This window comes from Xenopus laevis, chromosome 2L (assembly GCF_017654675.1).
Source record: "Xenopus laevis strain J_2021 chromosome 2L, Xenopus_laevis_v10.1, whole genome shotgun sequence".
Taxonomy (NCBI): domain Eukaryota; kingdom Metazoa; phylum Chordata; class Amphibia; order Anura; family Pipidae; genus Xenopus; species Xenopus laevis.
The window spans coordinates 155,720,321-155,735,354 of NC_054373.1; the positions used below are offsets into that span (position 1 = coordinate 155,720,321).

At 39.9% G+C, this 15,034-nt stretch overlaps 2 protein-coding genes across 10 annotated transcripts in view; one reads left to right on the forward strand and one right to left on the reverse strand.

Moving 5' to 3' along the window:
• The window catches only part of spryd3.L (SPRY domain containing 3 L homeolog), a 36,253-nt gene extending 21,874 nt beyond the window's left edge, over window positions 1-14,379 (forward strand). For 4 of the 7 annotated variants that reach the window (XM_041580966.1, XM_018245007.2, XM_018245008.2 and 1 more), the window contains 7 exons: window positions 954-1,089; window positions 1,841-2,029; window positions 2,366-2,515; window positions 3,768-3,825; window positions 4,198-4,317; window positions 5,140-5,303; window positions 6,120-10,120. In XM_041580966.1, coding sequence (XP_041436900.1) covers window positions 954-1,089; window positions 1,841-2,029; window positions 2,366-2,515; window positions 3,768-3,825; window positions 4,198-4,317; window positions 5,140-5,303; window positions 6,120-6,254 — 952 coding nt within the window. In that variant the 3' untranslated portion in view covers window positions 6,255-10,120. 7 annotated transcript variants of the gene reach the window in all.
• Window positions 11,637-15,034, reverse strand: part of tns2.L (tensin 2 L homeolog) — a 91,288-nt gene continuing 87,890 nt past the window's right edge. For all 3 annotated transcript variants that reach the window (XM_018247583.2, XM_018247584.2, XM_041582595.1), the window contains one exon: window positions 11,637-14,566. In XM_018247583.2, the coding sequence (XP_018103072.1) occupies window positions 14,425-14,566 (142 nt within the window). In that variant the 3' untranslated portion in view covers window positions 11,637-14,424. The remainder of the gene's footprint in view (window positions 14,567-15,034) is intronic.

Genomic DNA, 15,034 nt, shown 5'->3' on the forward strand with positions numbered 1-15,034 from the left:
TTTTTGGATGGTTTATCCGTAGGGCCAATAATAAAACTGTGAGTCCCAGATAGTTCAAAATTATACCCCTATATGTAATAAATGCACAAACTTTGCTCAGGCGAAGTAACCCATAGCAACCAATAAGAAACTTGTGTTTAAAGGGGAAATTAAAATTTTCAAGTTTATGTTCACTATCCCTCTCTCAGCATCTGTTTCTCTTCATTCTCTCTTCATGCAGCAGTTGGGTGTCAGATATTCCTTGACAGTTAGTCAATATATCTTATAGGGGGCTTTATTTCCTAGCAGATAAATTAGAGCTTATTCAAATAACTAATTCTAGTAAGAACAAAATCTAACAAAATAACTGCCTTTTGCACAAATCCTGCATGTAGAGAGACATGATGTCTGGTGATTTTAATAGTGAGCTTTAATACATCTTGTAGGCAAAATAAGCCTCCTTATAAGATATAGTGGATCAAACTTGTCAATAAATATCTGACACTCAACTCCTGCATGAAGAGAGAATGAAGAGAAACAGATGCTGAGAGAGGAATAGTGAACATAAACTTGATTATTTCAGAAACAGTACAGCATTTTTAATCTATTATAGTTAGAAAACTTCTTTTTTTAGTATGCTGAAGCTTATATGAAATTTTCATTTTTGAGTTAGTTCCCCTTTAAACAGCTCAGCAGTAAATGCTACCTGCTGATTGGTTGCTAAAAGTGGCTAGATCTTTGAACCTTTTAATGCATATCCCCAACAGAATCAAATGGTTTCTGTTCTTAATGTTTATACCAGCTTAGAATGATTGATTTACTGCTGCATCTACCTGGTACCTTTTCTTATTATTATCTTTCCGTTCTTTTTTTATTTCTTACTCATCCTGAAGAGTGCAGTGTAGCCTGTAATACTTACCAGTGCTTAAGTGTTGTACATGAGCAAGTTCACATGTAACCATCCTTGTCCTTAGGCTATACAGTGGGCGGACAAAGGGGAGACAATTTGGAACCAAGTGCAGTTCTGGCGACAAAATCGGCTGTGGTATCGAGCCCAGTTCCTTCCACGTACAGACTGCTCAAATATTCTTCACTAAAAATGGAAAGCGGGTGAGGAGAGGGAACGGCGTCTCCTTTGAGTGTTTATTTTTAATTGCAGGTTTTAAAGGGATTCTGTCATGATTTTTATGATGTACGGTATTTTTTATTTCTAAATTACACTGCAAATAATTCACGCTACAATATAAAATTTCATTTCTGAACCAGCAAGTGTAATTTTTTTTAAGTTGTAATATTGGTGTGTCGGCAGCCATCTCAGGTCATTTTGCCTGGTCATGTGCTTTCAGAAAGAGCCAGCACTTTAGGATTGAACTGCTTTCTGTTGTTTCTCCTACTCAATGTAACTGAATGTGTCTCAGTGGGACATGGATTTTACTATTGAGTGCTGATCTTAGATCTACCAGGCAGCTGTTATCTTGTGTCAGGGAGCTGCTATCTGGTTACCTTCCCATTCTTCTGTTGTTAGGCTGCTGGGGGGAAAGGAAGTGGGTGATATCACTCCAACTTGCAGTACAGCAGTAAAGAGTGACTGAAGTTTATCAGAGCAAAAGTCACATGACTGGTGGCAGCTGGGAAACTGACAATATGTCTAGCCCCATGCCATATATATATATATATATATATATATATATATCAGTTTGCTCGTTTAGGAAACGGATTTCGGTGCAGAATTCTGCTGGAGCAGCACTATTAACTGATGCGTTTTTAAAAAAAAATTTTCCCATTACAGTATCCCTTTAATATGTTATGGCCATTGCTGCTTTGCCTTCTGCTAGTGCAATATTTCTCTTTCCCGTTGCAGGTCGGCAGCACTGTGATGCCTTTGTCCCCAGATGGTCTGTTCCCAGCAGTTGGGATGCACTCGCTTGGTGAGGAAGTGCGGCTTCATCTGAATGCAGAGCTTGGTAGTGAGGAGGATGACAGCATAATGATGGTGGACAGCTATGAGGATGAATGGGGAAGGCTACATGATGTGAGAGTGTCTGGCACAGTAAGACATTGCATTTTCTCTTTCTTTTTCTGATATTGTAACCATTTGTTTGGGAGCTCTAACAAATGGTTGCTCAAAGTAAATGCAAATCATGTAATCTGTGTACTGTAGTTGGTTATCTCATTACTCTTATTCTCTTGCTACTTTTTCTTTCTTTTGCTTGTTATTCTGGGGTATTGATTTAGGGTATGTGCGGGAACCATGGCATTGACCATGAATGTGCTGGAATGTACAGCAATATGGATGCACGATTGATTTGGTCTCTTATTGGATTATACTGTGTGAGTTTTGCCAGTGCCTCCATAATGTTTTAAATAATGGAATTGATTTCTTCAGCTCCTGGAATATGTGGGAAATGGTAAAAGCATCATTGATGTGGGCTTGGCACAAGCCCGCCGCCGTCTCAGCACTCGTAGCCATTACTTTGAAGTGGAGATTGTTGACCCTGGGGAAAAATGTTACATAGCACTTGGCCTGGCCAGAAAGGTAAGTGTAGGCCCCAAGGGGCATATCATTCATCTTTTGCCTTCTGTCCCTGCTTAAATGAGCAATTTACTCTGTACAGATTCATTAGTTGCACCTTCTTATAATCCTTTAATCTTTATTAGATTTTTTTTTTTTATATTCGGAGACTTTTAGACTTGGAATTTAGGCTAGTACATGTTGAGTGGGCATAATTATGGCAGCAACAGGCATCTGTTCTATAAAGGGGACCTTTCACCCAGACACAAAAATCTGTATAATCAAAGTCCTTTTCAAATTAAACATGAAATCCAATTTCTATTTTTTATTAAAGTATTCATAGCTGTTGTAAGCTCATTAAAAATCCCAAATATTGTCTGCCCCTCCTCTATGCCTTAGGCATAGAGGCGGGGCAGACAATTACTTTCACTTTCCATTCGTCACTTCCTAGAAGTCACTGCTCTCCCCACTTTCCCCCGTTCTCTTCACCATTTAATTGTGTAGCCAGGGCATGGGGATGGACATCCGGTCCCCCATTCTGGTGCACAAACAAGATTCTGAGATGATGCAAGGCTTGTCTTAATAACAGTGTCCACAAAATGGCTCCTGCCTGTTTGCTATAATTATGAATTCCCAGACTGAAGGAAACAAAGATTCAAATAATTTATATAGTGTAATTAAAGTTCATTTTGCTTAATGTGATAAAATAGAATATTTTTTTTCAGTGACATGTCCCCTTTAATTGTTCTAAATATGTTTTCATTTGATATTTATTAGTTTTAGTTTTTGAATTGTTTGCCTTTCTCTTCTGCCTCTTTTCACCCTACAATTTAAAATGCTGTCTAGTTGTTGCCAAAAACTGCTGGTCTGTGAGGCTACAATGGAATTGTAACACCTTTGTATAGGGATTGTTATACCGTTTAATTTGTAGATGTCTGTATTTTAGCCCATGCTGGGTTTTTGTAGCATTTTAGCACTGCATATCTTGACAGCGCTATATAAATAAATGATGATGATTTTGTTGCCTCAAGCATATTGTTGTTCCTTTGGCAGAGAACAAAATGCAGTTACCCCCACCCAATGTATTAAAAATCTGTGGGAATAGCTGCCATTTTGTCTCATTTAGCAAAACATTCTAAATATTGACAAGTCTGCTATTGCCCCGCAGCACTGAAGTTTGGAACATATCTAAGGACTGCAACCGTTCATTGATTGTATATATTTTTGCATTTGTAATACACATTTGTCTGTATTCATATTTTTTTTTTTTTTGCAGGATTACCCCAAAAACAGGCATCCAGGTTGGAGCCGTGGTTCTGTTGCTTATCATGCAGGTATGAGTTATATCTGTGTTACTGTTCATGATGTAGTGAGTGTATTTATATATTTTAATGGTTTATCAGGCAAAACATGATGTTCCCAACTGCTGTCTACATGTACAATATTGCCAGTCTGCTGACCAATCTTTCCTGAGAATGATCATATTTTCAATATTTTTAGCAGTCCTCTTGTTAATAATTCTATACACTGAATGATTGGCCTTTTGACTGTTCAACAGTTATTTAATACCTCTCTGTATATGAGCTGCTTTGGAGCAGCACATAACGTGCTAAGTGCTTGCAGTGTTGGAAAGGCTTCCTAGAGCTGAAGTGTTGAATATCATGTTTCTGCAGCAATTGTATTTATTTTGTCTCTTTAACTCCTAGATGATGGGAAGATATTTCATGGCAGTGGTGTAGGAGATCCCTTTGGGCCTCGCTGCTACAAGGGAGACATTATGGGCTGTGGAATCATGTTTCCCCGGGATTATATACTTGATAGTGAAGGTAGGAGGAAGCTCTACTTGCATATTACTGCATGCTTATTTACAGCAGGCAGATACAGAGAGTCCTGGCAGCAGAATCCACCTGAAGAGGTGTCAGTGAGAGCTGTTATCTTGATACCTACCTACTGACCAGACAAGGCTCTGTTATATTCTGTATAAGGAGGGAGGGGTAATGGCATCACTCCAACTTTCAGTACAGCAGTAAAGTGTGACTGAAGTTTATCAGAGCACAAGTCACATGACCTGAGGGCACCTGGGAAATGGACATCATGACTAGCCCCATGACAAATTTCAAAATTAAATATAAAAAAAAATCAGTTTGCTCTTTTGAAAAACAGATTTCAATGCAGGATTCTGCTGGAATACTATCGCAGAAAAAAACATATTTTTTCTGTGATAGTATTCCTTTAAGTCAGGAGGGCCCATAATTACTAATGTGAGGTCTACTTTTAGTGATGTTGTTCTATTAAGATCTACAGCCATAATAGCATTGTTAGCATTCTGTTTCATGAAAAATATTACTTATTTATTGATTTATGGGAAAATGTATATTGATATAGTTAACAAAAAACTATTTCTTATGTAACAGAATAAAACACTATTTCTTATGTAACAGAATAAATATCTAAATGAAAAGCATGAAACAGGAGGGGGATTTAGACAAGCGTTTGTTGACCGTGTCTTGAGATCTACTGATCACCAGCTGAAGGTCTACTGGTAGATCCCGATCTACCTTTTGGGCACCCCTGCTTTAAGTGCTGTTCAGGGCAATCTAAAAGATACTTGGGAAGAGCACTACCATCTAATAGTCCCTAATTTACAGGAGAGAGTGATGACAGCTGTGACATGAAGGAGATGAGGCATCCGCCACGAGGAGTAAGGAATGTAATGTATCTGCAACGAGAGCAGCAACAGGAGGAGGATTGGGAGGAAGAGGAGGAAGAAGAAGAGGAAATTGACAGAGAGCATGAAGGCAAAAAAGTAATGGTAAGTACTTAGTAGGAAGCCAAATTTTCTGGCACATTTTGAATAAACTTGAGTTTTTGACTACTACAAAAATATGTAAATTGATTCCATGCCCACCTGAGCACATGCTTTTTACTTTTATTTTTTACTTTTTAATCCTCCGCTAGCTGTGCAGAGCTGGCAGCTACAGGGATAACTTAAAGGCAAACTATACACTCTGAACAAAAACTTAAACCAACATAAATCCTAATAAGTGTCTTCGTGACTAAAGGGCACCTGTCACCCCAATTTTTTTCCCTCACCAGAGGCGTGGGCTAATAGAGCTGGCACTCCAGTTGGGGTTACTATGTTTTGGTTTTTTTTGCTATTTTATTAAATGGCCCCACCCCCAAGTGCTAGACTGCCAGCAAGGGCGGCCATTTGTGACCAGAGCATAAACCTCAGTATGTTAATAACAAGAACGTCTGGATAGATACTTAGTATGTGCATGCTTTTCATACAACATGTTGGATGTTGTTTCCCCCTACCTGGAGAGTGTGGCTCTTTTAACCTGCACGTCTGGTGGGGGAAACCATTTGGGGTGATATGTGCCATTTAACTAAATGTTTGACTGAAATACCCATAGGTGCAGTTCTCTAGATTTTCTACTTGCCTAATTTGTGGTTTTAATTCTATCAATCAATAGAGAGTAATATGGGGGTTTTAAATCATTGCACCTATTTGTACCAATTTATTGCCCTTCTTTGGTAAAGCAAGGGTTAAAAGCAACAACAAAAAAATTGCAATTGATGTGAAACATACATTGATGATATCTTCAATGGCTTTTGCCCCCCTCAGGTTTTCTTCACAAGGAATGGAAAAATAATTGGAAAAAAGGAATCGGTGCTGCCTCATGGCGGCTTCTACCCAACAATAGGAATGCTGAGCAGTGGGGAGAAAGTGAAAGTCGACCTTCATCCCTTGAGTGGGTGAAGTTACACTGGAGTGTATTGGCACACTCATCCTTTGGCCATGCTTCTCATACAACTCCCTGGTCATGCACGATTTGCACGTGGGCTTGTGATAGTGCTTTTTTTTCGTGTTTGGAAGCCTATCATTTCCCCTTTATTTGTGAGTGCCGGTTCAGTTTGGCTCCATGCCTGTAAATTCTGGCAGAACAGGAAACAAGTGAGCATTGATGGTAAACTGGGTAGTTCTAGAGCTTCCTATTCAAGTTCATGGTGTGATCGACCATCGTTCCTCCTTAGAAACGGAACCCAGACCAAGGTCACGCGTTTATGGAGTCATTTATTTCATTCTGGGCTGCACCAGCTTCCCTGTTGTACTGCTGTGTGTGTATAGATATTTGTGGCTGGGAATGTTTAGCACCTAAATTACCAAGGTGCATATAAATGATTCTCTAAAGATGGCAGTCTATCATAACATTTGCCTGCTCACATGGTTAATTAGTTCAACTGTTTCTATTCGTTCAAGGGCCATATGAACAGATTACAAGTTAAACAGGAGGAAGGTTCATGTCAATTCTGGGCAGGCCATTGGCCTTATATGTGACAGTTGTAGGCACCGGCAAATGCGACTTTCGTCCTAGATGGACCAAATGCAATCTGATGTGTTAGGTGGGTGGTTTATTGAAACTGCAGCCCCCAAGAAGAGGAATGGTCAGGGTTTTTGACTAGAAATTGGCAAGTTTTCCTTCTATATGAAGGTGTATGGTGAGCTTTTAAGAGAAACAATTTAGCTATTCAGTAGTTTTCCCAAAAGTGGCAGTTTTTGTTTGTCTATATTACTCACATGCCACCAAGAATAACAATGCGTGTTCCCGGGTGACCAACGACAATCTGATTTTTGCATCTTGGTTAATCCTAGTCTTGTGCTGAGCCAAGAAACAGCGACACCTCCCTGTTCCATTCTCTTAATAGTTGTATCGCTGCTGAGATAGGACCAGCGCTGTTGTACAGTAAGTCAGTAGAGGCCACGCGTGGCACTTCCATTTGTTATGGACCTGGAGTTGTAGTTCACAACCGCTTAAGAGGGTCACAGGATGTTAGTCAAAGGGACACAATGTTTATTTTTGTTTAATAATGTTACCCCTCCATGCGTCTCTGTCCTGTTCCCTTGATTTGACCAAGAATAATGAATGTGTGTGTGTAATTCTTACAGCAGAGATCTGGGCTGAGCCCCTGTTCTCTTCTTGAGGACTTTCCAAGGATCACTACCTCTTTTCTCAGTGCTGCTACTCTCTCCTACACCCTAATAGGATGTTGCCTGCCCTTACGCCACTATTGGGCACTCATAGGTCTGGATTGCTTTAGGAGTATGCTTTTTTGGCAACAAAGTAAAAACCAAAGACGCTGAATCATTTTTTTCTTCTATTTGATGTTGGGTTGTATGCAGGATTAGTTAAAGTGAACAAAGAACGTATATTTTTATTTCAACATCAAGGGTTTAGACATTTTTTTTTTTATATACAATGCCCTGTATGTGTTTTTATTTTGCTCGTCTTATACTTTTTCATGTCCAGTAGCTGAACCACAGCTCTCAACATCTCCTGCCAGCCGAAGCGCTAATGCTTGGCTGTGCCGTAACTACCGGGATCCCAGGTTTCTTTTTCTCGTAGTGTCTAATTGTTTCCTACAGATGGCAGCATCTGTATAGGATAAAGCAGCATTCCATTTGCATTCTAATAGAAGTGTAGTCGCAGCTGACGGTTTATAAAATGAAATGTCCCGTTTGACGTATTCAGTTTGGGAATCCGTGCTTATTATATTATACAAGGGAAGTGCATTGGTTTAATTACCTCTACAACCCCTAACTAGTGTCAGTTTGCCTAGACACAAAGGGGACAATGCAAAAATAGTAACCCCGCAAGAACCAATCAGCACGGTGCATTTAGAGGTAAATATCTGATTGGTTAGTACGGGTACCTGATACATCAGTATGTGATGCTTTTATGTATTTTTTTGATTGTGTACTTTTAGCCCAGTTTATTACCAAAGCCATAGGTTTGCTTGGGGAGATCCATAGAGAACATCCCATTGGTCATATACACATGGGAACTTGGGGATTTAATCCTACAGCCCATAATCATGTGTGTGTCCCTTAGATCTGAAGTCTTCTTTCTGTTTAGGATCTCCCCGCTTAATGTCCTTGTATATCAGATGGTGCCTCTTTATTATGTTCGGTCCATACGCACAGCTTGTGAGACGCAACTGGCGTGAGCATTTTTATTTTTCGAAACTCAAATTGAGCAACAAATGCACTTATAAAATTGACAATATTTTTAAAATGTTATTAATGTTTAATACAGCGCATTGCTATAATGTGTACTGAATGGAAGCCTGGAAAGCCATAGTTTGCAGATTAAACTTCTATTAAAATGCTCCAGGTATGAAAGTATTTCTCTGGCATAAGAAAAGCAGCAAATTGCTTGGTGTGTGCCCAAATATATTTATTATGTGATGAGAGGTGAATAGGAGCATCATACAAGGGAATTCACAGTAGTCTTGTTTCATTTTCCCTTCTAATCTTCCTCTTGGTTACAGCCACAAGCCTTTATGCACCAGCCCTGGTGAGAATGAAATTGGAGGGGACTCCTAGAAGTAGCAACATTTTCCAGGGGATGAGCCAATGATCTGTTATAGCCGTATGTCTCAAGGGAGATGTGAGCTCTGAGCCGGGCCAGTGGAATAATAACATTCTGGGCCTAGGGGGTCGGAAGCTTTAATGTAAGAAAAACTGGAGTAACCTGTCACTTGATATCTCGAGCTCTTCAGGGAGAAACCTATGAATAGTTGCCTCTGCAGTATGTTCACAGTGTAGGAGTAGGAAATATTTGTCCAAATTGTATCAACTCTCTTTGGACAAATGGTTGTGCATTTAGAGCTTATCTATTGCAAGTGTCCTTGTTCTGTAGCTGTTCTCTGTGTTCTGGGGACATAGGCCAGGCCCATGGGCTGCTGGGAAAATAGACCTACCAGTCACGGTATCAGTCCCGGTGGGACTGATCAGCAGGCAGTGGCCCCTTAGTGTCGACCACTACCCTATCTTTAAAGGTACCGTAACACCAAGAAATGAAAGTGTTTTAAAGTCATGAAAATATCATGTAATGTTGCCCTGCACTGGTAAAACTGGTGTGTTTGCTTCAGAAAGACTACTATAGTTTATAAAGACAAGCAGCTGTGTAGCAATGGGGGCAGCCATTCAAGCACAGGATACTCAGTAGATAACAGATAACTGCTGAAGAATTCCATTGTAAACTACAGAGCTTATCTGTTATCTGCTGTGTATCCTGTGCCTTTTCAGCTTTGAATGGTTACACAGCAGCTTGTTTATATAAACTATAATAATGTTTCTGAAGCAACCACAGCAGTTGTACCAGTGCAGGACAATAGTACATTACATGTTCATTACTTTAAAACACTTTTTGTTTTGTTTTTTGGTGTTACTGTTCCTTTAACTGTCTTGGAGTCCTGAGAGATGAAGTTCAGAGGCAACTGGTGCACCGTAGCTTGGACATTTGTGCCTAGAACAGATTCTCTAGTGTTCACTTGTGTTCTGCACATTCTGTTACATGTTATTTATTAAACAGTTGGGAGAAGGTTCATGGGAGCAAATCTGAACTGAAAGCCTTTGTACAACACTAAGCTTGATAAACGCACACGTGAAATCTTGTTTCCTTTCTCTCAGCTGCTGCTTCCACCACCCATTCCCTTCCATAAGCCTCTGGCCACGTTGGTCATACACCGATTCCACCGACTTGCACTAGAACATACTCTGATGTCTGTACATAATCGATATACGTTTATTTACATATATTAAAGTCACAGATCTCTATTTAATTCATGGGAGTCTTGAGTGTTTGTCCATTATCGGTGTTTTCCCTACACAGGAGACCTGTGCGCTCCTCTTCCAGATGCACCACAATGCCTGTGTATAAGCGCTACACAACTACAGCCGCACAAGGTTTGTAATGGGTTGATTTTTATTTAAAGTTTACGTTTTCCATAGATACAGTTCCATAAATATATTAACCAAGTTGTCCTGAAAATAAAAAATATATATATGCACATCTATTCAAGCTATAAATGTCGTAGAAAAGCGCAAATGCCTGTTTTTCTTTTTGGCCAAGTTTGTTTATATATTACACAATTTTTTATATATAAATATATAGTATATACTTAAAGCAGCCAGACCTTATTGGCACAAAATCAAATCTTGTTCCACCGTTCTCCAAACAAAATCCTTGCATAACTTCTGTAAATGTAATTGCAACTGAAAGCAGTGGGGCTCATTTATCAACACAGGGCAAATTTGCACATGGGCAGTTACCTATAGCAACCAATCAGTGATCAGCTTTGTAAAGCCAGCTGCAAGTAGAACAGTGAGCGCAGCAATTTGTTTGGTTGCCAGGGGTTACTACCCATGGGCAAATTTGCCCCATGTTGATAAATGACTCCCAGTGTGTCTATCCCTTTTTGTTCTCTGCACTCACTTCTGGTTCTGACTCTTGAAGCCATGAAGCAGAGGTCGGCTCCCCTCCAGGTCTGGCAAATGAATGGTTTCATGAGTCAGAGCCAACAGTGCAAATAACATAAACTGCCAATCAATGTGTGGGTTACCAAGGTGGCATGGCAGGAAAACTGTAGAAATACTATTTTTTTTTTCTTCTTACAGTTCTGTAGATATTTAAAGTGGATGGCTTACCTTTAAGTTACCTTTTAGTATTTTATAGGATGGCTAATTCTAAAGCACATTTCAACTGATCTTCATTATTTTCTTTATTGTTTTGATTATTTGCTTTCTTCTGACTCTTCCCAGCTTTCAAATGGGGGTCACTGACCCCATCTAAAAACAAATGCTCTGTAAGGCTACAAATGTATTGTTATTACTACTTTTAATTACTCCTATTTCTATTCAGGCCTCTCCTATTCATATTCAAATCAATGCATGGTCGCTAGGGTCATTTGGACCCCAGCAACCAGGTTGCTGAAATTGCAAACCGGAGAGCTGCTATAAATAACTTAAAAATCACAAATAATAAAAAAAAAAATGAAAACCAATTGCAAATTGTATCAGAAAATCACTCTACATCTTACTAAAATGAACTCAAAGGTGAACAACCCTTTCTGTCAGTTCCTCAATCTAACATGATTTTCCAGCTGCCACCAACACAACCATGCTGTGAGTCACTGACTGATTCACCTGCTGTAACTGGCGGATTCTGGCACGAGTTGGCAATTTGCAATGCACTATTGACATACAGTATGGCTGGATTTACAGGAGGAAAAAAATGTTGGGTTGAAGAAGCTCACTAAAGGCATTTATATCTCGAAACTATAAGAAGTGTTATCTATGTTACACACCTTCGTGCTTTTGGTTTTTTTTTTTGGTTGCTGACAGCCGATGCTATTGGGGTTGCAATACAGGAAGTAGTTTAGGTACGGGGGAGGGGAACAGCAGTTGGACAGGACATACTTTATATGGTTTTATATGTTCTGTAGAGTGTAAGCCCTCATGCAGAACTGAGGAGCAGGGCTGAGCAACTGCTAGATCTTGTACTGGTATGAGATCCATTATCCGGAAACCCATTATCCAGAATGTTCCGAATTACGGAAAGGCCGTCTCCTATAGACTCCACTTTATCTAAATAATCCATTTTTTTTTATATAAATTATTTCCTTTTTCTGTGTATTAATAAAACAGTAACTCGTACTTGATCCCAAATTAGATATAATTAGATAAAGGTGAATGATTCAACAAGTTCAATCCTGATGCTTCCGTCCAATGAAGCCGATAATGCAAAAACGAGAGGTGTGATGAACTTCAGTCAGACGCAGTGGTTTGCTGCAAAATTGGTTGTGTTTTATTTAACACTACATGTTTTTGAGTCTCGAAACAAATAAAACGCAACCACTTTGCAGCAAACCACTGCGTCTGACTGAAGTTCTTCACACCTCTCGTTTTAGATATAATTTAATCCTTATTGGAAGCAAAACCAGCCTATTGGCTTTATTTCATGTTTTTCTAGCAGACTTAAGGTATGAAGATCCAAATTACAGAAAGAAACATTATCTGCAAAACCCCAGGTCCCGAGCATTCTGCATAACAGGTACCATACATGTACAAAGACAACTCCCAGCATCACTGCTTTGGAAGCCTGACAAAGATGGTTGGGAGGACAACAAAGTGGAACCCGTCTACTTGGACTTCCAGAACTTGATGCTAAAAGTGCAACCTTAAACTTGTTAACATTTAATATTTGTAAGCACTAGTGTTCAGTTTTATTAGCTATTTATTGCATCAGTCGGAGTTTAGGTTTATTTAGTTTGAGCCTCTCTGTCGCTTTGTGATAGTTGACAAGCTGCTAGTATCTGTGATTGTGAGAAGCAGGCAAGTACATTTCCAGTGCAGAATTAGCTGAATGCATGAGATTGCTGGGTGTTACTGTGTCCGTTCTACACGGTGACCCCTGGAAATTTCACATTAACTGGCAGTTTTCGGAAAGGAAAAGTCTTAAGTTATTGGACCCAGAGCATCTATTCATAGCTCTAGCCATTTAACACACCTAGAGGCACATTTATTAACGGTCGAATTTTATATTCTTGAGGTTTTTTTTTTAAAAAACTATTAAATTCAAATATACTTGAAATTCGACTGGGGGGGGGGGTTATTTATAAAAAAAATCGAATATCTCAATTTTGCCAGCTTGGAAACGCAAATCGACTTTGACCAAACTTGATTCTAGCTTTTTCTCCGAAAAAACACTTGCATGCCAGGAAAGCTACTAAGATGTCCAAATTGGTCCCTGGACGTCTTTCATTGACTCATGAATTCGGCAGGTTTTAGGCGGCGAATAGTCAAATTTGAATTCTTAAAGGGGCAGAGTCTGATCAATCTCAAAAATCGAATTCCTTGTTTTTAAAAATTCGAGTCTGGATTATTTGAATCTGACTGTTCAGACCATAAAAAGATTCGACCCTTAATAAATCTGTGTCTATTTTCCAGAAGGTACATGGAACATATGCTAACAATACAGTGGCAAAGCCAGACAGTCTAACAGCAGGTGCTGGCCACATGCTAATATCAGCTTCCAAGACCGCCCAGGGCAACCAACTTTCTTTTTTATTATTGGATTTACATTTCCAATGTTCAACAATTCCATAAGACCAAGTGCACCTGAGCAAAAGATCAAGCCTTGCAATGGGCCCCCGTCTGTCGAGTCAACCTAACAGGAATTTAACAAGTCGGCAGAATGAATTCCGAAAGAAGCCGCAGCTTTCCGAGAGCGCTGGCAGTTAAACGAAACATAATATGGATGCACAAAAAGCGTCATCCTCTTAGAATACACTGGCAACGTTCCAGCTCCACATTATTTACATTATTGCTGTTTTATAGGCTATCGAATATCTACTGCTAATGGTGAGGAAGATGAGAAAGTGGGAACTTTCACTATTGTGGCTTAGAACAAGAAACACTACGAATTGAACAGATACTGCGTAGCAGTTATTGCGCCCTTACATAGTTATGGTGATTAATAAGCAGCATGCTGTGGGCAAGCCCAGGGCATAGCAGATATCATAAAACGTTCCCTAGAGATGATGAGCAGGAGAAGGCATTCCCATATTGCAATTTACATGGATTTTATATACAAAAGGGAGTGTAAACATGGCTGCTTGTTAGTGTAGCGCATGTTACACTACTTATCCCCTGAAGGCACAAGCTGGGAATTTTGGGGTGTCTGTGTCTTAGTAATATTGTGCTTGACAATAAGGGCCCCGACCCAGGCTGATAAGCAACGGTGATAGACATTCCTGAAACCAGGATACATGATTATCATTTTGTCTGATGCCTTTCTACTGAGCTTTTACAGACCCCCCGGGGGAGCTGCCAGCTGCACTTACATTTTCTACAGTAATGTTCAATACAGTATCACAAGGTCAATGCTTGCTCTGCTTTTCTCCATAGATCGGGGAGTATACATTCCCCCAACATTCCATTTCCTTGTTGGGAAGCTCCAGCAGAATTGGGTTACGGGAGTAACAGTATCCACACTTGCTGCAAGCACTCGCTCTCACGTCTTCTGGGTCCCATCGTATGACATTCTCTGACCTTTAGTCTCCTCCCCCCTAACGGACACTATCGTTTATCTCTTGTGTGCACCCAGCATGACTTTGGTGATAAAATTAACAATGGCCGACGCCGGTTGCTCAGGGTCCAGTTCCGCAAAAAGGTGACACACGTTTTCGGCCGCGGTGCCTGCTTTCCGAGCCACAAACCCAAACACCCTGCAAAGGGAAAGAACAGAGAAGGCTTTACACTTGGAAGGATAAACAGACATGACGGCTTGTGCGACAATGGATAATTGAGACCAAGGGTTTTAAAGGGGTGGTTAACCATTAAAGGAGAAGGAAAGGTTTAAATTAAGTAAGCTTTATCAGAAAGATCTATATAAATACACAAGTAAACTCTCAAAGTAATGCTGATCTGAGGCCTCTGTCAATCCAGGATTCGGTTCGGGATTCAGCCTTTTTCAGCAGGATTCGAATTCAGCCGAATCCTTCTGACCGACCAATCCGAATCCTAATTTGCATATTCAAATTAGGGTCGGGGAGGGAAATCGCATGACTTTTTGTCACAAAACAAGGAAGTAAATTTCCCCCCCTTCTAATCCCTAATATGCATATGCAAATTCGGATTTGGTTCGGTATTTGGCCAAATCTTTCGCAAAGGATTCGGCCGAATCCAAAATAGTG